The sequence below is a fragment of the Myripristis murdjan genome, chromosome 4, assembly GCF_902150065.1.
Source record: "Myripristis murdjan chromosome 4, fMyrMur1.1, whole genome shotgun sequence".
NCBI lineage: Eukaryota > Metazoa > Chordata > Actinopteri > Holocentriformes > Holocentridae > Myripristis > Myripristis murdjan.
Genome location: NC_043983.1, coordinates 9,102,671 through 9,124,084, shown reverse-complemented (window position 1 = coordinate 9,124,084; position 21,414 = coordinate 9,102,671). Strand labels below are relative to the sequence as shown.

Below are 21,414 nucleotides of genomic sequence, written 5' to 3'. Positions count from 1 at the left end.
AGTGCGCAATCACTGTTGTGCACACAAGAGGCCTGACTTCCAGTCCCAGTGGTCCTGAACAGTCCCCAGGTTGTGTGTTTAAAGGTGCACTATGCAAAATTACTCTGGTTGTTTGAAGTGAGAACCCTTTAGCCTCGACTGACAGAAAGCATGGAATAAGCAAAGAATTTGATGGTTGGATCTACATGGTTCTCACTGTCAAAATGACTCACCGATAGATTACATCCTTATTCTATGTTTTTGTCTGTTGAGTCTAAATGGTCCTCAGTTCACATTACCATCAGCAACTTTGCACAGTGCACTGTCAGGTGATATACTTGTCCCCTGTTCTTGGCATTTGGCTCACTTCAATTGTCAATTCCAGCCTCAAGTGTCCACAGTGGTATCTGGTCAAAAAGAAGCCTGGTTCAGGCCCTGAGTTTATTAACTCATAGGAGTAAAGTCGCTTAGTCATGAATATCACAGCCTGTTTCATTATACAGGTGTGTGCCTGTGATGCATACAATGCTTTCAAAATTCTAGGCTGCTTAGTTGAATAACAGAGTATCATCCCCTTATCCTCAATGCCAGGGCTCTTTCTCCTTCCAAATGCTGCAGTGAGCACCTGGTCTTGTGACATTGTGTCCTTGGCTGAGGAATTCACACACTTAACCCAGAACATCTCCCATTTTTAGAACTTAAATGCAACTGCAGTGAGTGACTTTCCTTGACAACCAAACAGATGGCTGTAAACGAAGACTTTCAATACCAAAGGGCATTCAGTAACAGCACGGGGCATTGTGGCCCTCACACCAAATGCCTCAAACGAAAGACTGCATCTAGTACAGCGTCCTCTGCATCAGTGACACTGAAGCTGATGTGGTCAGAGTTGCCACACTATGACTCAGCAGTCTAAGGTTCATGTCATGTACTCTTGACAGCATAAGTGTGATGGCAAATCGTAATCTCCATGGCATGGTGTGCTCTGTTTGATAGCATGCTCGACGCATGCTATCAAAGCAGATATTCCACAGCAATACACCGACTGGTAGTTGCAGCACTTTCTCCCACCTCACATAGTGCTAGACTCTTGCTGTGCCCATGAGCTGTGCTTATAGAATTAACATAATTCATCAGCATCATCCCCATGCTAACCTTTTGTTTAGCATTTTATCCCTCCAACAACTGCTACTTAAAAAGGCAATCTGTTTTGAAGCAAAAAATCAACACACAATGGATCTTGTGCTGCTTTTGTATTAATCCGGTTAATGTCACCATCTCACATGGTTGCAAGGTGTCATTAACACACCAAATTTGAATATGAAGTTTTAAAAGGAGCCTTTCAAGAGTTGTGGCAAGAGGAGAGGAATATGTTCTAGGGCAGCAAAAGCTCTGATCTCCCCTGTGGTGTGGAGGCTTGTTCTGGGAATGTTGTTTTTTTAAACATCTTCCTGTCCTGGGAGATGTTTTGCGAGCCTACGGGCTCTTTTCCAGCACTGCATTGCTTCACATTCATGCAAAACAGTTTTCTGCTCCTGGCCACTGAGCTCAAGGGCACCTCGACGGTTGCTGTCGCGGGAGGATGTTGCTAAATTACTTTCGCTGCCCTTCTTTTGCTTTTGACCCAGGGATTTCAATCCTTGATCCTTTGGTCACATGCTGCCGTCTGTATCCTTCAGGCTGTCGCTGCCATAATACTGTACATTGAGGAACCTTTGGTCAGCATAGCAGGGGGGATGGAGGAGTCTTTTTTGAGGAAGGGTTTGAAGGTGAAGTGAGTAGGATTTTGGGAGTGATTTCTTTTTCTTTTTTTTTTTTTTTTGCAGCTGAGTCAGTGATGTAATGCTGCCATGGATGTACAGTGTCTGTGAGGGCCTTTTGTAATGTACTTCTGACCGAGAAGTTTCCCAAAGAATGCTGCATGGAAGAAGATACAACTTACTTCCATTTCAAAATATTACCTTCTTGGATAAATATTCGCTTATAAACCATTTTTAAATTCACTAGTAATCCTCTGTTATACTCTTTATTCCTCATTTGGACCAGGCCCACCAGATTTGCAAGAGCTTAGTGAGAAAGCAAAGTGCGTAGTACAGTGTACTCATTCCTCACATGTTTATAACCAAGGCTAGCTCCAAGTCTGTTAACAGGATCAGTATGGAAAATGGACAGATGGGAGATAGGCCCACTCATGCTGCCCCTAAGTCTGCCTCAGCTGCTCAGAGATATTACACTCCATGTGCGATGATTAATATGTCCTTAGGAACACGTCAGACTTTGTCTCAACCGGGGTGCAGCCAAACATACATGCATGGAAGCACTCAGGCACTGAAGGAGCAGCTACTCCTCAACACAAATGTATGTGCTTTGTCACACACAGATGGAGTTGGCCCCTTGGGTGACTGAGGTGCCTGCAACTCTGGTTTAGTATTTACTCTCTGGGTCAAATGGGGATTCCTTACTGTGACCCAGATAAGTTGTTACCTTTTATAGCTGTTAGAATGATTCATTATGACTCCATATCGGCTACATTGTTTTGCTTTTCCCCACTGTTGCTTAGTATGCTCATCCCTCCTCAGCCCAGTGCTGCTTGGGAGACCTGCACTGTGAAATGGCCTAGTTAGTTCAGCCTGGCCAGTTGAATGGCGCAGCAGGCTGAAGTGTGAGCCGTGTACTGCCATGCCAGGGGTTGAAATGCTGCTCGTGACCTTTTTCACATCATTCTCTCTCTCTCCTCTGTGTTTCTGTTCACTCCAAACTGCACAGTCCAAACAAATCAGAAATGCCTTAAGAACAATCTCTCCTCATGTGTTGTTGGTGGACCAAACGCAGTTATATCCGACAGCACAGTTTGATTTTCGCTCACTGATCTTTGTTTGTCAGCAGCAGGGTCCAGCCTGCCGCAGTTGTGACAGCGTCTGTATTCAAGTTAACTTAATTTAGTTTATGTAGAGCCGCAAACCACTGTTTATAGTCTCAAAGGGCTTTTCACGCTCACAAGTGCACAACAGACAAAACAGGATGACACCCCCTGACTTAATTGCCATAGCAGAAACCCAGAGGTGGAACATGGAAAAACAGAAGAAATCTTGAGAAAGACCACAAAGAGAGGAGATCCCTTCGTGGCCAGACAGGTGTGCAATAGGTGCCAACCCAGCAGGCAAATTTTAGCTCAATTTTACTCACTTTTTTTTTTTTTTTTTTTTCTGTAAAAAGCTGTGGATAGTACCTGGTACCTGCTATTTATTTAGTATGATGTCCATCACAGTTACGAATGCGCTGAGTAGATACTAAAAAGTGGTGTGAAAACACTGCATATTGGTCATAGAGAATTGTCTCTAGAATCATCACTGCATCATTGCATCACCGCATGTGAGCTCTGAAGTAGGATTTCCCAAGGGTGAAATTAAGTCAGATGGGTAGGCGGGCACAAGCCCATGTAGAATCTTATGTCATTAAAGAACATTAAAATCTGAAAAAATGATTTTTAGCTGTAGAGTTTTGATTGAAAAATGCATTTGTCAAACTTAAGAGTAAGATCACTGGAAAGAATGCTTGTTTATAGGGGACCAATGACAATAATTTCAGTCACACCTGCATTAAGCATTAGGAAATTAGAGAACATCCAACCTTTTAATAGTACACAACCATGCCTCAATGTTAGCCAAATCAGAGCGGGCATTGTGCTTGATAGGCATGAAGATCTGAGTATTGTGAGCATAACAGTGGAACCTGTAGGTGGAGGGTCCCTCTATATGCTTGGAGGTCATAATACTGTAGTAGACACACTTCTTTTTCTCTGAGGGATAGGATATAAACCAAGAGAGTGCCAGTCCATGAATACCAATTACATTTTCCACGCGCTTTAACAATATGTTGTGATCGACCATGTCAAATGCTGCTCTCAGATCAAGTAGGATAGGGACAGAGGTAGCACCAGCATCCATGGCTAGTAAAATATCATTTGTCACCCTAGTAAGCGTGGCGTAATTAGAATGAAAACACCTGAACCCTGACTGGAACACCTATTTTTATAATCAGTGCTGCTGCCATATCGAGGGTAGAATTTACACTGTGCATCAAGTCATTCAAAGACCCTTGCTGATCAGATGAAGAGGTGAGGGCAGGAGGAGGCAGGTCAGCGAGCACAGCTGTGGTGGAGGCATTGATGTGACAACAGCTGACAGGCTGGCGCGAACGGGAGCGTTACCTTGAAAATAATGAGAAAATGCCCGGAAAGGGACGCAGACTAGGGAGAGATGATTACTTGAGAGACATAGAAGCCACAAGCTAAGATATGATCTTAAGTGTTGCCATTGGAATGAGTGGGTTCATGGACATACTGGTTAAAGCTGAAAGTGTCTATGATAGCTGTAAAAGCACTCTGGCTTTGAAAATAAAATATGATTTTAGTTCTTTTTTCTTCTTGTCTTACAGGTGAGCCACGCAATTTTGACCCAACCTTCAGAGGACCTGTTCATAACAGGTACTGCACACACTTTACACCACCAATCGTCACTTTATAACTTGTTGGGATTTTGTGAACAAACTGTGTACAGCATGTGGTATATGCACTGTCATTATGGATAACAAAAATGTCTACGGAGCCGTGCCTTTGCTTCATTTAATACACTGGTATGTCACCAAATGCAAGTTTGCAACAACTAAAATTGTGCCTCAGCTACTAGTCACCATCCTCTGACATCTGGTTCTGTCTCTTCATTTTTCATAAAATGGTATTGATTTTGTCCATTGTATGAGCTTTTTGGCTCATACCTTCTCTGAGCGCTGATAGATTGACCATTTGTCATGCAGTGTTAATAAAGATCAAGGCTGAGTGCTGGCAGCTCTCACCACTCCACCACCCAGATCAATGGCCATTAGTCAAGCTGGTGGCTGGAGTTAGCCCAATGACACACATTATTAACCACCCAGATACACCCAAACAGATGTAGTGTGCACATCACTGGGAGATCTCACAGGGAGATAGTGAAATGTCTCCTTTTTTTCATCCAGCACCACAGTAGCAGTTTGATTCTGATTCATTAGAGTTTGAGAAAAACAATTTAGCACAAATAATAGTTGCTCTTTGCTTTGGTTTGATTTGAGGAATTTACCTTAAAATAGTGTTAAGAGAGTGATGCTCTTCTATAATGCTATTTTTAAAAGGATAATAGCAGGGCTGGGCAATATGGACAAAATCAAATAAAATGATAATTTGGACTGAATACCTTGATATTGATATTGTGACAATATTGTAGATTGTAGGATAACTGTTAGTGTTTCTCACAAAATATCTGCTCAGTGACATGATTTGATAAATAATCATTAGTAATGTGGATATGATGACCAAGCAGACAGAGACAAATAAGAGAACAGCTACATCAGTCTAATAAATTCATAAAATTGCATCCCTTTACTGTAATGCAATCTTTTAAAACCAAGTAGACAACATTTCCGATATATATTTCCGATATGATATCTAGCCTCATATCACAATATTGACATAACAATGATACATTGCTCAGCTATAGATAAAAGGCAGTTTAAGTCCTTGACTAATGAAATGATATACTATAAATATACTAAACACAATAAAAACTTGATCCTCTACATCAGGGGTCATCAAGTACATTTGTCCAAGGGCCAGACTTTCAAATAACAAAATTCAAATTAGTTTAGGCCTGATTAGCCTATTATTGTGTAATATTTTCACTTTCTTACAACATTAATCTTGTTTTTATGTTTTCATCATCATTTTGTTTATGGCTTTGTCTGAAGGAGTTTCTTTAAATTTTGGCAGAGATGTCCATTTGGACTCAAGGTCAAGGTCACTGTGACCTCACAAAACGCATTTTTGGCCATAACTCAAGAATTCATATGCTAATCACGGCAACGTTTCACACAAATGGCTAATAATAGATAAAGTGATGAAGTCATGACATTTGACCAAAAGGTCAAAGGTCAGCCTCACTGTGTCATCATAATGTTCTGCAAAAACACTTTGCAGGCCATTATTCAATTCCATAACTCAGTATTTTAACTGGATGACAAACAGGACAGGGGCCTTCTGTTCCTCTGGTCCTCCACCACAAGCTCATTGGTTTTGCTGATATTGAGCTTCAGGTGATTATTGTTGCTGCATGTGATGAAGCTCTCTATCAATTTCTCTGTCAAATTATTCACTGGACTCCTTCAAATTCCTTCAAAGTCTGTGTCACAAGTATGAGTCTAAACAGACATGTATGTAAAGTGCCACTTGACTGTTTGGTGAAGGCATACAATCACAAGGTGGCAGGAAAAATTAATCAACTTTAACCGGTTTGGACACTATTATGCAGTGTCCTGATTGGTGGAAAACGTCATCCTCGTACGTGCATGAACATATGGTACAAGCTGCATTCTATTCATAAAAGATTCGTACACATTTAGGGTCGGTAAATCATTCCTAGTAAAATTATTTCCATCTCCATTGTTTTCGTTGTTGCTTCAATATAGGAAGAAAAACAAATGCGTGATATCCTAAATGCTGGAACACATATTTCCCCTCCTCATGTTTTTTGAATACATTAATATTTTGCAGGCCAGATGTAGCCCAAAGGCCGCCAGTTAGCAATCACTGCTCTACATTGATAAGCCTAACATCATCATGATTTTTTTTTTCTTTTTCAGATTTAAAGTGTTTTAGAAATTAACCTCATAATTTAAAAGAGGCTGTCTTCTTCAAAACAATGAAAATCTTCATCATACTGCAGTAAAACGAAACCCTTGGAGGTTGTCACCACAGGCCCTTCTTTATGATTTCATTATTTTTCAGAGATAATGTAGGCTGTTATCTCTCTTACATGCATTTTCAGTTTGGCAGGCTGCTGTGAAGGCATGTTTCAGTCCTCCTGTGTCTCTTTATCCCACCCTCTTCAGCCAGTTTCACTCCTACAGCTGGGTGAAGGCACCAAGGATACTTTGATGTTTCTGTGGCTCAGAGGCTTTCTCTTAATGAGAAGTGGGAGAGAACCGACTCTGAGGTCGTCTTGTTTTTTGCACGAGCTCCAACGACTAAATGAAGTAACCATATCTGTGGTTATTGAGCAGCCCTCTGAAGGCCAGACAGAAGTGGACATGGTGTAGTGCTAATTCAACCTGGCTCCTGCTATAAATAATATAATGCATTGGCAGTCGCTGATGCCGTGGGAGTATAAATATACATGGATGAACCACAAGTGCACAACCACATTGCAATGTAATAATGCATTCGGTGGTGTTACATCACAGTGCAATGCATTATAAATCTGCACTTGCAACACTGATTCAACTGCAGATCGAGCCCTCACTGCCGCCACACACACACACCAGCGTTCCAGAAGGAGTCTTTGTGTTCATCAGCAAAGCTAAATGCGTTCAATTGCTGCTCGCTCAAACCAATATCCCTCTAGGCTCTCTCGACCGTGAGAAATCTCCCTGTGCGTGTGAAACCGCCTCTCCGAAGATCTCTTTCTATTAATGTCTGTTACAGTGCAGGGGACAGTCTGGCGGATTCACACTAGAATGGCACCCACGCTATTCTGTGGCACTGTTGTCATCTGTGTCACCTTGGCTCCTGCAGAGTTATCAGCCCTGCGAATATAACACTGTGACACAAAGTTTTCTCATGGCACTGACACAGCCCCCTCCATAACACTTAACTATTCAAAGCAGCATGTCCTGCCCAGCACGGTACACAAGCAGGGCAGTGCTTTGGTCCATGTTTAAGTGACGACTGAGGAGATCTGAAGTTTTGGAGTGAGGCCAGCCAGGAATCCGAATAGATTTGCAGTCAAGACTGTATTTTGGATCGCATTTGCAGTCGATGTGGCCTGCTTTTCCGAGATAAGAGAGCGAAACATGCTTGCTCTCCCCTCCTCTCACTTTGTCAGCTTCCCTTCAGTGCTCACCTTTGCATGCCTCAGAGATGACTGCGCTGTATTTTGCACCATGGTGCTGCGCTTGCACTATGTCTTAACGATGCAGTTGTGCCTATACCACGGAGGTGGATACAAAGACAGACTTCACAGTCACATGAAGGTGGAGGAGAGGGAAGGTCGGCTTTGGATTCCCACCTCTCAGATCTCCTCCACTAATCACTCATGATACATGGCTCACTGCTCGCTCAACTCAACTCCCAGCTAAAGGATGCAGAGGGATTCAAAGACAAGGAATTCAGCCATCACCATGGCAACCCAGATAGCTCTTCCCCCTTGTTCTTTTTGAATGAGTGAAGTAGTACTCCCTTGTCTCCCTTTGTTAATAATATGCATAATATTAGAGACAGCTTTGCTGGTGGTGCTTCAGGTCCTCCACATACTTCATATCATATTCACTATCCACATAAAACTGTGTCTGTCTTTACAGTGAAGAGCTCTTTCCACCTCAAGTTTCCTTTGTTTGCTCTGTAATAGTAATTGCGGTGCCTGTAGAAATACAGCTTTTACATACTGTGTGTGTCACAGCTCTTTAATCCTGATTTCGAGCGGGTAGAAATCACTCTGAGTCCATATCGTCAAATGTGATCTATTAGAGGCTTTGGCTGATAATGGGATGTTTGTCTGAAAGATGCAGAGCAGATGGTCTATGGGCCAGCTATTATCGGTTCTAAGGGATGTGTGGCCAAAGTAATGTGTGGAGATATCTCATATTGGGCTTGCAGATAAAGTGTGATATCTGCAGGCTTAATGTAATTCAGATAAGATAGGTGATAATGGACTCATTTTACTCTGCCAGAAGGAGAGAAGACTATTACAGGTACTGTTGGGACAGGAAAGAATCCCAATTCTCTATAATGCGAAGTTCAACAAGCCAATCTCCCAGATCAGCTCATTACCATGGAATGCATGCATTGGCACATTTACCTACAGTATTAATGCAGGAGCATAAACATTGTGCTTAATTGGAACTGCGCTTCTAAACATTGCAGGATAATTTGTGGTGCAGAGCCGAAACTGTGCACTGGCCCTTAAATCTGTGTAAGTGGCCACGCTTAGCAAACAGTTTAAATGGACATGTCTGTGACTGAATAGAAGTGCATCAAACATACATGTTTGCATCTTAATGCAAGTATGTAAGCAGTTTTATCCTTAGTATGTGTTGATCTACGAATGATAGTCTCTGTGTGCATCACTGACGCTAGTTTCTCATGACCATCTGCTATTTAATCATGGAATGGCATTTGGAGCCTGAAAAGCAGCGTGCATATGTGGAGTCTGGATACAACAGTGTCACCATACTGCATACAAAACAAGGACAAGCCGCTCTTCAAAGAGTTGCACAGAGGAAACGCTGTTGCAAGTCTAAGCCTGGGCCTCTTCTTGACATTGGCTTTCCTCCTCTGGATGAAAGAGGAGAGGGGTTGATAGCTGGAGGGGATGAGGGTCTCAAGTTAATTTGTGTAGCATACGGTGTAAGTAGCATGCCCCTTGCATGGTACTGTGCAGAGTGGATTGAACTTGCCTTTGTTTCAGGGCTGGGCTCAGTAGTCATGGTGTGAAAGGGTTTGAAAGAGGGCTGTGAAGGGGCTGGGCTGACTTCTACTCTTGGGGCAGAGAGGAGGGGAAGGAAGCTTGTTATGAGAGAGACGGAGAGACTCACTGCTCTAAACCAGCTGACTGAGGCCACTGTAGAGAGAGAGAGACTCTTCAAACTAGCTGTCAGTGTGCCTATAGGGACAGTTAACTCTGGGGGGGATTCAGAGTCTCATTAGAAAGTCAATGGAGCTCTGCTACAGTTTCTCTGAGAACTGAGCCTACAGATGGCACCTTGTTTTGCCTGGTAGCAAATACTGCACCCAGATTTAGAGTTCCAGCTCACTTACCATTCAGTAGTTGGCTCATAGCTTGGGATTACCAAATACAAACAATATGCACCTTTTTTTTCCCCTTTAGGCAGAAAGTGTATTGCTACTCCCGCCCTCGTTCCCTCAGTTGGTCACTCATCTTGACAAACCGTCTACTTTGAATCGACATCTAGAGCGAGGCATCCGTAAAGCCTACAGGTGCTGAAGAGACAGAGCGCAGTGTGCTATTTAAAAAAAAAAAAAAACAGGAAGAAGAAAAGCAGTGTCAGATGCTTTGATTGGGTCTCATTTGCTGTCCTTTGGTTCCTAGTGTTTCTGCCCATTGTTGCGGTTGCTATGACGTCCCTGCGCTTGATTGCAAGAGCTCAGCTCACCTATAATAATTGAAAAACGAATTGACCATGTGCAGCTTTTCCGTTCACTCCTGTCCCTCCTTAGTTACCGTTGCTATGCCTAACAAACTTTCAATAGCTACGGAAGATGCTACTACCTGCTTCAGTGGTTCCTTGTCGTGGCAATTATTTCTAATTCCGCTCTGACAACAATGAGGAACGAGACGCTGTCTTCGTTTGTCCTTATCTGGTATCTCCTGCTCTGTTAATCTTCCAGCAGACCAAAGCCGCCTCTTCTTACAATTTGTGTACACGTCTGATACATCCAGTATGTTTCTCACACATTCTTCTGTTGTTGGCCTTGGGTAAGCTTACAGTTAACAATAGTCCTTCAGTGGTTCACATGGAGACACTCGATGGTGCATCAGGTAGCTAAAGATTAAGTTTAAGCAAATATACATGATTATATGATAGAAAGATGATTATTTGAGCACACAGGTTATATAATCATAGAATTTCCTTCACATTCCCCAACAACACCTTTTTACCGTTCTGCTCAAGCATCAAACTGCCACAACATAAGCCGAGCTCCAGCACCAGCGTCAGACGCTCTGTGGAAGCAACGGTGTCGAAGGAAGTAGCACCTGGAGGCAGATACAAAGCATGAAATGGTGGATTGCTGTGTTAATGATTATTTTGCAAACAGTCAATTTCAGTAAAACAGATCATTCAAGCATGCACATATTTGTTTGTTTGTTATTTTAATGTTAAAAGTTGCATAATGTAGCTTTAAATATGCCTAAAAACAAACTCACCTTTCTCTGTCCTCCATTATCTCTTCTGTGTAATTTTCTTTGCCAAGATGAGGGGTCTAATTCCCCACAGGGACGGCCAATACTAAAATACTACTTACGATATTTTTAATTGCTTTGGACAAAGGCATTCACCAAATCACTGATATTGTGTTGTGTTATGATCATCCACCGTGTTTTCAATTTCTTTTTATCTCTATTCCCATACGGTCATATCTTTATTTGTTAAACTTTTTTTTCTTTTTTTTTTCCTCCAGGAGCTGCACTGATGTGGTGTGCTGTGTTATCTTCGTCATTGTCATCCTTGGCTACATCGCTCTGGGTACTGTGGGTGAGTTTGACACATTGCTGCTGATTACATCAGATGAAGTTTCATAACAACACACACAGACACGCACGCACACACACACACTACAGTGGTGATATGTTCCTTGGTCTGGAAGTGTGAGTTGTTCACTCTTCCTCCTCTTCTGCCAAGGCACACCAAACATAATTTTAACAGGTGGGAAGATTTAGACTAATAGTGAATGTATGGTAGGTGGGTGGAAAGCATTTGCTGTGTCTGTGTTCTTTCCTTGAGTTTTTTTTTTTAGTTATTTCCTAAAGACAAAATGGACCTGTTCTCCTCCACAGTAGGTACCAGCACTCCCAGGTGAAACAGGCTGTTTGATTTTTATGCACCGGCAACAGCTGTGGCCAGAGGCATTATGTTTTCAGGTTGCCCGTCTGTCTGTCTGGTAACCCCAATATCTCAGGAACGCCTCGAAGGAATTTCACCAAATTTGGCACAAATGTCCATTTGGACTCAACAATGAACTCATTAAATTTTGAAGGTCAAAGGTCAAGGTCATAGTGACCTCACAAAAAACATTTTTGGCCACAACTCAAGACTTCATCCGTTAATTATGACAGAGTTACATACAAATGTCTAATAATAGATAAAACGATGAAGTCCTGACATTTTATATCCAAAGGATCAAAGGTCAGCTTCACTGTGTCATCATGATGTTCTGCAGAAACTCTTTCCAGGCCATTATTCAACTATCACTATCAGCCCTCTGTACTTCTCTGTAAAAAGAGTCTGTAAGTGAAGACAGCATGTTTCTCACTGGAATCATACATGTCAATATAGTGTTAACTTCATTTTCACCAGCAAATAGACTTAACACCTGTTTTTAAAAGCCCTCAAACTCTTCACTTCAAATATTAAATGAGTCTGGACAGACATGGATATAAACTGCAACTTGACTGGTTGGCACAGTCATACAACTGTGAGGCAGTAATTCATTTTTTTTTTTTTTTTCATGTTGGGTTATGCAACAAAGTGTCCAATTGTGAAAAGTGCAAGGGAGTTGAAAAAAATGTGCCTCTCCAGTGAATGGCTTATTCTTTTTAAAAACTTGGAGTCAGTGCGCAACATGAAGTTTGTATGCCTCGCTCTGTATTTGTGTCATGACTTGAGGTGATTATGTGAGTTAATCTGCTTGATCTCCTCATTGAGTTTTTGCCCATGTTTCACCGGTCATTCCCTCGGGTGCCCGGCTCATTCAGATTTCCTTGAGGCCACTTAGTTCAGTCGTGTGTGAAGAGAATCCATGTCCCCTGCAACCGACCGAGGCCATGGCAGTCATGTGAATCGTTCCACCACCCACTCCTCCTTTCTTTCTCCCTTTTTCCATCCTCCCCGTCCGTCCCCTCTCTCTCTCCCTCTCTCACATACACACACCTTGTAATACAGCCAACAAGCCCAAGTGAACATATCTCGCTCTCTTTCATGCACACATATGTAGATTCTAAATTAGGCAAATGAAATCCTGATGCCGACGCCAAAGCGCAGTCCCTTGCCATCTTGTTGTTAGTGGAGTCACGTCTCAATCTGGGCATGGGAAGGACTTGCCGTTGCCCAATTACTTTAAAAGAGCCGCAGCCATGACAATGAATGTGCCCTCAAATAGACACTGGCATGTCTGCAATCAGCCCGAGAACTTTTCATTCTCTCTTCACTCATCGCCTGCCCCGCGCATAACTTTTTCTGCCTCATCATCCGGCCTGTGTTAGAGAGGGACTGACTGCCTTTATTACCCTGTCCCGTGCTCAGCACAATGCTTCATTGACTGGCAAGGTGGAAGGTCTATACACAGTCTTGTTCAGGTTAGGCAAACAAATGAAACACAAAGGATCGCTCAGTAAATTGAATTCCAGGGCAACTGCGACTGCTATATAGAGAAGCCGTGACAGTGGAGAACAAATTAAATTGGTTTACCTAGACTTTAAATTGATTTTTTTTCCTCTTTATTTTTTTGTAGGCGTTTGTTCTCTCAGTATGCGTGCACATGTCTTCCAGCATAACTAAGTATCCATAGTCTTTAAGGTTTATTGGTTGTTTGCTGTCCACACTTGTTGTATGTACAGACACACAACCTGGTGGCACTCAGAGCTCTCGGTCATTGACTCTTACATGACTTGCCTTAATATTAAAGATCGAGTAGTTTTAATGGCATTAGGTAATATGCTGTATTATGCAGAATGCTAGCCAGGCCCTGTGATTCACAGACACCCAGAGTGATAACGTGTGTCATTTAGGACCATTAAGAGAGCAGGAAAGGAGGCTAATGAGTCAGCCTGTGCCCCTCAGTGGTTAGCACATGGCATTAACACTGCCAGGATTAGGAGTTTTAGCCCCATGTGGCCTTCCATGCTAAAAATGCATGCACTTGTGGCACTGCAAGGTGCTTTGGAGAAGCACCGCCAAATGAAATATGTTGTGGTGTTTTTTTTTTTTCCAGCCTGGATCCATGGCGACCCCAGGAAGGTGGTCTATCCCACCGACAGCCATGGCCAGTTCTGTGGCCAGCAGGGGACCCCCAATGCGTGAGTAGGAAAAAGATCTGCTTTTCTGTTCTTGCAAACTGGAATAACTGGAATCTGTTCAGCAATTTTTATGTCAACTGTCCATTGTTATCTGTATGACCACAAAAGGCTTCCCCACGATATATGGAAATGGTTTATGGTTAATTATTAGAGGCTTTGCCGTGCGGTGCGCCCTGTGTGTGTGAATACTTGCTGATAAAACATTACACAGTAATACTCATTAGTGGACAGATTTCTCAATCGTTTTGAATCCAGTGAGTGCAGTCTTCTAATCTGGCTCCTCTCTTTGCCGCTCTCATTTGTCTACACAGAAACAAAGCCATATTATTCTACTTCAACATATTGCAATGTGCCAATCCTGCAGTTTTAATTAACCTCCAGTGCCCTACAACCCAGGTAAGAGGCTGACTGAAGCCCTTCAAGCAGCACACATTACGGCGCTTTATGCTGCTCTTCAGCGTTTCCCTCCATGCTTGATTATGCGAAATTGATGGGCTTTCTCATCAGAAGAACATGTTGCTCTCCACAGCTCTGTGTCTCCAAGTGCCCCGACAGATTTGCCACATACCTGGACATGCAGTACAACTACAGGTACAACAAAAGCTACTGGGAATATTACAAGCAATTCTGCAAACCGGGCTTCGACAATCCCAAAAAGGTGAGAGCCGTGTTAACAGCATCTGGAGTCTAACTTGTCCTTTGCACATTATCCACACTGCAAACAAAGATTTGGTGTGAACTTTTGTGCCAACACATAGAGAGAATACACAGCCTCTGTTGCCCATGAACACCAGCTCAGTCTTTAGACAGTGTAATGTAATTGCTCATTTAAAAGTTTAAGGGATAGTTTGGATTTATTGACACAAGTTGGGATGACAAGAGACATTCTGATTTTAAAAGGTGAGTGGAGGCTCTGTTGGTTTATAATGGGAATATTTGAAAGGCTAAAGATGGCAGCACACCATCAAGACACACTGTCAGGCAACCACACTTTCATAATTTGCTTTATATCATATTATAACAACGCTGTAAGCCCAGGCAAGACAACTGTTGCCCTGCTGGACACAATGGAGCTGATACAGGTCACAGTCTCTATCGCTGACATGACTGTTCAGAGTTAAGATGGCAACAACAAAGGCTGTCTAAAGCTGAATGTATAATCTTGTTTCTTGGGTCTGTGGATAGCACAGCTGTGCAAGCCTCGGTGGGTGGAAAAAAATTGCTTTTCTGTGGCACTAATGTCTGTCAGAACAAATTGCATGACTCCATGTTTTTAACAATTTTAGTGTCCCTAAGTATGGAAAGCAAATGATAATGCATACTCACAGTGTTAAATGTAGGCAGCTCCCCATTCAGTGAGATAGGGCTCTGGTTGCAGCAGAAGGTAGCTAAATGTGTGTCAGTCAACAAGGTCAGCCAGCAATTACAATTTTTAAACCAAAAAAAAAAAAAATTGCTTCAAAATATCTAAATCATTCACGAGAAAATGCAGCAGCAGTGTCTTCCAATACTTACCATTCCCTTTACACTGATGCCATACCTTGGAACTGTGTTGTTCACTGAATAATGCATTGGGTATTTCTTGACAAATGTTTCATCTTAGATTTTTTTTTTTTTTTTTTATGCTAGCAGCACTTATAGGCAGAGTGATAAATAAACAGGCTCCAGTCTGTCGTAATACAGTAGTGTTCTTCAATTAGAAAACTAGTTCCAACTGTTAGTAGTTCTTGAATAATATTTGGACAAAGAAGATGAATCTCTAGTCTCTAGGGAGAATGGGACACTCTTTCTGGTGCAGCCCCACTGTGTGATTTAGGATGACAAGATGGGCGTATTTTTTTACAAGGAAATATTTCCTAGTGTGGATTCAAAACACATATACAGTGCATCAGGCGTCAGATTTTGTCAATACTTCATCGGATCAATCATTGTAACGGCAGGGCTGTTTGAAGGTGCTGCGAGGGACGGGCCAGAGTGAGCTAGCACCGGCTGATATAGATCACCGCTCTGGTCTGCTGGCTGGCAGCAGTTCAGTGATAGTGACGTCCTATTTGTCAGCTGTGTCGGTGTGATGGCGTGCAAGAATCAGCAAGCGAGATGGTGTTTGGGAGCACATAACAACACCGTCATACTGTTTGAGCTGAATCATTGATGTTCCCACATTTATCTACCCAGCACCCAGCACAGAGTGTTACATCAGACAGGATTCACCACAAGTGCATCCTGTTTGGCGATGTCTGCTCTTACTGTTGAATAACACTACTACTGCTACTAATAATCATAATAAAGACTAGATTATAATCACTGGAAGTTGGCAAAGTAAGATCAGCAGTCGGCGATTTAGTTGTAACAACCACAATTATACTATTCTCAGGATTGTATCATTTTATTTTTTATTTTTGTGGGACCATATTGTTAATTTACATGAAACCAATACTATTTAATATTGTTTTGACTACACTGACAGTAATAAAGAAGCAGCTTTATTTGCACAATCATGGGAAGATGAACAAACACAGAGAGTATCTGCCTGTCATCTTCAGAGGAGCAAAGAGACGCTCATTATATGCTGCGTGACCGAGAGGGAGAGTGTTTAGGGAAACGTGCTGAGAACAGATGAAAAAGGGACATTTAAGATAATATCTGAGCCAACGAATGGATCTTGTCGAACAGCAAATCGAACATGTCATATCTCGTCTCATTCTGCCGGTACACAGAACAGTTATGAAGGTGAAGTGTTAAGGTTAAGCAAACTGTGAATGAAACAGTCCTTCCAAAATTCTTCCACAGTTATATAACACATTAAAGATGGCTTTACTGGTTCATGCATGAAAAGTTGAGCAGACAGATTTAAATGATGACAGCGAGGCAACATTATACATGATCCCAGTAAACCAAAGACAGACATATATAAGACATATTAAAGTAAAATGAGGGAAATGGCATGGTTAAAGGGGGCATGGAGTGGTATGCCTGTTTCAGTTTAGCAGGTTTACAGCAGTTTATTCCACTCCATCTCTGGCTGTAATGAACCTGTAATGAATGAATAGTAAGTGATGAATCACTTCTTGTTTCCCATTGTACTATTTAATGCCTCTTTTTTCCCCCTTTCCGTGCAGCCAGTTGCACAAGTCTTACGTGATGAAGACTGCCCATCCATGATTGTGCCAAGCAGACCTTGTAAGTGAATCTGCAGCTGAAACACACGCACATTGTACCTCATTATCTGTTTGCCAAGCCATTAAAGATAAAAACGCTGTGTTTTCAGTCCTCCAACGGTGCTTCCCTGATTTCATAACAAGGAACGGGACTTTAACTGTAGCCAATCAGACCAACTTCAAAGATGGTGTAGGTAAAACCAGGAGTGTCATCGATCTCAGAGATGCAGCCAAGTAAGTCCTGCTACCTTCTACAATCAGTCCTTATCTTTGCTGTTGTACAAAATGACCCAGTAGGACAGCCACAAACTTGCAACTGCAGCTGGAGTATCATGGCTGAACACAGCCTTTACAGTAGCACATATATGCATATCCATTATATCAGTATACATTTGGCCTGCATAAGAAAGTCCTTTAAAACTGTGATATTGTCAATAGGGCTCCTACCCCTGCACCCAGAGAGAGCTGGACAGATATTTCAGGGTAGGACAAATGGGCATGTCCCTGATGCCCAGTAATGTGTCCAAGCACATTAAAAGTCATTTGCATGTTTATTGCATGAAAATGCAGCTTACCTTACCTACAAGCTTAAAGAGAAGTGTCTCAAGGACACTTGGGAACTCATTTTATATTGCTTTGTAAATGCTTACCAACATGGCTTGAGATGGCAAAGTAGCTGACAGACTGATAAATCATGTCCTTGAAACCATGAGCTTGACGTTATAAGTGCACATAATCCCGTGTTTGCAGTGATCTCATTTTGTTTGCCTTGTGTTACCTGAAACAATAATGTGCCTCACTGCTTTTCCTTCGTAGCCAGGTAACCGCCATGCAGCAAGGAGTGGAAAGGTCTCAAAAAACATGACTTTCTTCAACCTTTTAACCATGCCTCCTGTGTAGCCAAGAGCTTTGTGCAGACTAACCCCCCTACCTGTGCTGCTCACTATGAGAAATCTGCTCCTGCTTCTCTCCATCTGTAACAGTGGAGAGGAAGGAGGACAGATTATCTAAAACTGTTTTGTGGCTTAGATATACTACTGCATAACATCACTGTTAAACTACAACTTTGTGAACTGCTGCCTCACAGTCTCGGTCTAATCAAGTACATAGTTGGATGGCGCCCCCTGGTGTTTCTCAGTTTTGCTCCCTCGGTCAGGGTATGAATTTAAAACTGTTTACAAAGGCAGGATAGGACTCAAACTCTTGTCTGACTACGGACGGGCTTCCACAGTTGAATTAGGGTTCCTTATCGTAAGGATTTTACTCAGGACTGCTCTGTGCATTTTATTTGTCCCATGGCAATGTCAGCTCGTCCTCTGTCACTCCTCTGTCTGCACGAGAGATTTATCTGAGTCACAGGGCAACCAGTCTGAGTCCTTGTTGTGCTGTGCAAGCTCTGTCGGATAGCCTTGTGTGCTGACATTGCTACCAGTCTTGTAGCTTCTTTCTTTTGACTGGTATGTTAACACAATGTTAATGTTATGACTAGCATAGCTTTTCATTTAAAAAAACAAAACAAAACAAAACACTGGACTTTACCTATCATGTGCCACTTATGATGATATTCAGATATAGAGGAGCATATCTCAGTAATATGTCAGTTTAAATGACAACCATTTAAGTTTTTCGAAAATCATTTTTATTCCTAGCTAAACTGAGCTCATGTCAGCAGTATATGAAATGCCCTTTACAATATTTCTTCCAAATCCCAAGCTCGTCGACAAATCCCTCAAGAACAGAGCATCTTAGGTCGGTTATCCTCTGCAGCTAACACCTCAAGACGGCATCTACTTTATTCCTTTACACTGAAGGAGCTTGGCTTGGTTCCATATGTAGTTTTCTTCTGGCTCTGAATTGTATTAGCAAAGCAGTAAAATACATAAATGGAATTCATCAGCAGTAGAAGTGTTGATCAAAAATGATAAATAAGTTGGCCTTCAACTGAGGTTAATCCTTCTGCATAAATAAAGCATTATTTATATTGCATTATGTGTCTGTGCTCACCACCAGGGGAGAGATGGGTCTAGACTTCACCTAGTTTGAGCTTTGTGAGTCTTAAAATGTAGTAAATAAAACACCAACAACAATAAATTGGCTCATCTGTGTAAATTATTTTGGGCACCAAGAAAACAGATTGATCTGCCACGGCTCTCTGATGTAGAGTAATTAGACCAAGATTGTTTTTTTTCTGGTCATTGAATAATGTGATGTTACCTGCACTATGAACACAAATATATGCTTCTCTGGAGCTAGCATCCATTAGTATGTGCTCTCTCAGTACATGTTCCTCTGTAGAACATTTAGTAACACTCTGCCATACCATTTACCATAGGTACTATTGCTTCGCAGTGCCTCTGTAACACTGATGCTGTATGGAAAGTTTTGCTCAACATGTAGCACTAGTGTTCATCCAGACCCTCCTAACGTCATAACTTAACTCGTAGAGCTGAGATTACCAAAAACATTTTGAAACTGTATGTTCTTGTGTGTGTCATTGAACACGACAGGATCAAAGAGCAGATCAGTGTCAAAATGTTTTGGAGAAATCCCATTAACCTCTGAGAGCCCGTTATACAAAACAGCTAAAAAGTCCCACCCAGAGTTCTCATTAAAACTCTTTTCTTTCGCCATGTCTTTCCCCCTTTTTTCCATCTCACTCTGTCATTCTGTCACAGTGGTATCACCAGTCTGCTGGATGCCAAGGAAGTTGGCATGAAGATCTTTGAAGATTATGCCAGTTCCTGGTACTGGATCCTGATGTAAGGATGGTTTTAGGCTAGAGTGCATAATGAACCAGTGCATGTATCTGAGTGTAGTGCAGCATAGACACCAGATCCTGATCAAATGGTGGATCGTTGTTGTTGTAGTCTGAAAACCTTATAACCACAGTTTTGGTGATTATAAATTGATGGATTACATTCCCCTCTGTGGTTTGAGAGAAATCTGTGCCCTGTTTGGATGATGAAACTTTTTCAAAACTCTTTGGATTGCATTGTCATCAAGCTAAAAAAAACAAGACATTTCCACTTTTCTTCAAAAGTTGATGTTTTGGATGTTACGATATGAAAATAATTCCTGCTGTAGTGTTTGCATTGTCCTACTTTGAGCAGCAAATGCTTGGGGTTTACAATAAAAGCACAAGACAGTTAGTGTCAGATAAGCTTCTAATCACTGGAAATTTTACTGAATTGATTTTAAAATAGTCGATAGGTCCACATACTCTGGTGCTTTGAGGCAAATTCATCCATGCAGCATTCCAAGCAGGTTTAAACAAGCAAAGGGAATTACTTCCAGTTACAGTTTGATTCATTGTTTACCCTGTGCTCAGTGTCCTGTGTGTGTGTGTGTGTGTGTGTGTGTGTGTGTGTGTGTGTGTGTGTGTGTGTGTGTGTGTGTTATTGCTGCAGTGGCCTGGTGATAACCATGGTGGTCAGTCTGCTCTTTATCCTGCTGCTCCGCTTCACCGCTGGCGTGCTGCTGTGGCTCATTATCTTCGGTGTCATCACTGCAGTGGGCTACGGTGAGTATACATGGTGGGCTGGCGGGTCACAACATTTTTGGCCACTATTGCCCTAAAACGAAGCCACGCCTACTTGCAAGAGTGATGAACAGTTTGACCAAAAGAAATATTTTCCCCTTTCAGAATAATTAGTTGAATTATCAGAGGAAGCCTGGAGGCTGGATGCTGTTCAGTATTATACAAGAAAAATGCAAAAGATGGAGAAAAAAAGATAAAATGACATGAAAATAAATAAATAACTTAGCACATACCGTACACAGCAAATCAAGTCTATATATAGAAACATGTGGGAGATGTTGCCCACAACTTTTCACATTTAACTCTGACAGCTAACTTGCCCAAGTGTGATCAGCTCAGTTGTCATGGCAAACTTATCTCACCTTTTTTGCATCTTCTTCTGTGGTTTCTTTCTTTCTATTTTTCTTTTGTTCCTTCTCTCTCTCTCTCTGTCTCTGTCTCAGGTATCTGGCACTGCTACTGGGAGTTCAGCACACTGAGGGGGAAGCCAGATGCTGATGTCACCATCTCCGATATCGGTTTCCAGACAGACTTCAGGGTTTACCTCCAGCTCAGCCAGACCTGGCTGGTCTTCAGTATGTACCAGTCCACCACCGTACATTTCCTCTCTGTTTTCGGAAATATCCTAACCTCTCTTTATATTTTGTGAGCTTTCGATTACGTAACCTGTCATTTGGTGGATGCTTCTATCTAAAGTGGCTTGCACCACCATGAGTGCATGCATTTTTAGCACTGGTAGCTCCAGTGGGAGGTGAAACCTGAACCCTGGCAGTGATAGTGCCATGCTTGGAACTTTGAGCCATGCAGAACCACAGTTAGAAAATCCTCATATTTACATGCCTGTGGTTGGGAGATATTGCAGCTCAAAGCCTCCATGAATAAATGGAGTGCAATCATT

General features: G+C 42.1%; 1 protein-coding gene across 4 annotated transcripts in view; it reads left to right on the top strand.

The window, feature by feature from the left end:
- Nucleotides 1-21,414, top strand: part of slc44a5b (solute carrier family 44 member 5b) — a 44,952-nt gene that overhangs the window by 12,363 nt on the left and 11,175 nt on the right. For 2 of the 4 annotated variants that reach the window (XM_030049406.1, XM_030049405.1), the window contains exons 2-12: nt 4,417-4,465; nt 11,207-11,280; nt 13,736-13,820; nt 14,132-14,216; nt 14,350-14,478; nt 16,940-17,000; nt 17,089-17,212; nt 17,795-17,827; nt 19,654-19,737; nt 20,386-20,498; nt 20,960-21,091. In XM_030049406.1, the coding sequence (XP_029905266.1) occupies nt 4,417-4,465; nt 11,207-11,280; nt 13,736-13,820; nt 14,132-14,216; nt 14,350-14,478; nt 16,940-17,000; nt 17,089-17,212; nt 17,795-17,827; nt 19,654-19,737; nt 20,386-20,498; nt 20,960-21,091 (969 nt within the window). The remainder of the gene's footprint in view (nt 1-4,416; nt 4,466-11,206; nt 11,281-13,735; nt 13,821-14,131; nt 14,217-14,349; nt 14,479-16,939; nt 17,001-17,088; nt 17,213-17,794; nt 17,828-19,653; nt 19,738-20,385; nt 20,499-20,959; nt 21,092-21,414) is intronic. The other 2 variants (XM_030049409.1, XM_030049407.1) reach the window with 1 other exon arrangement.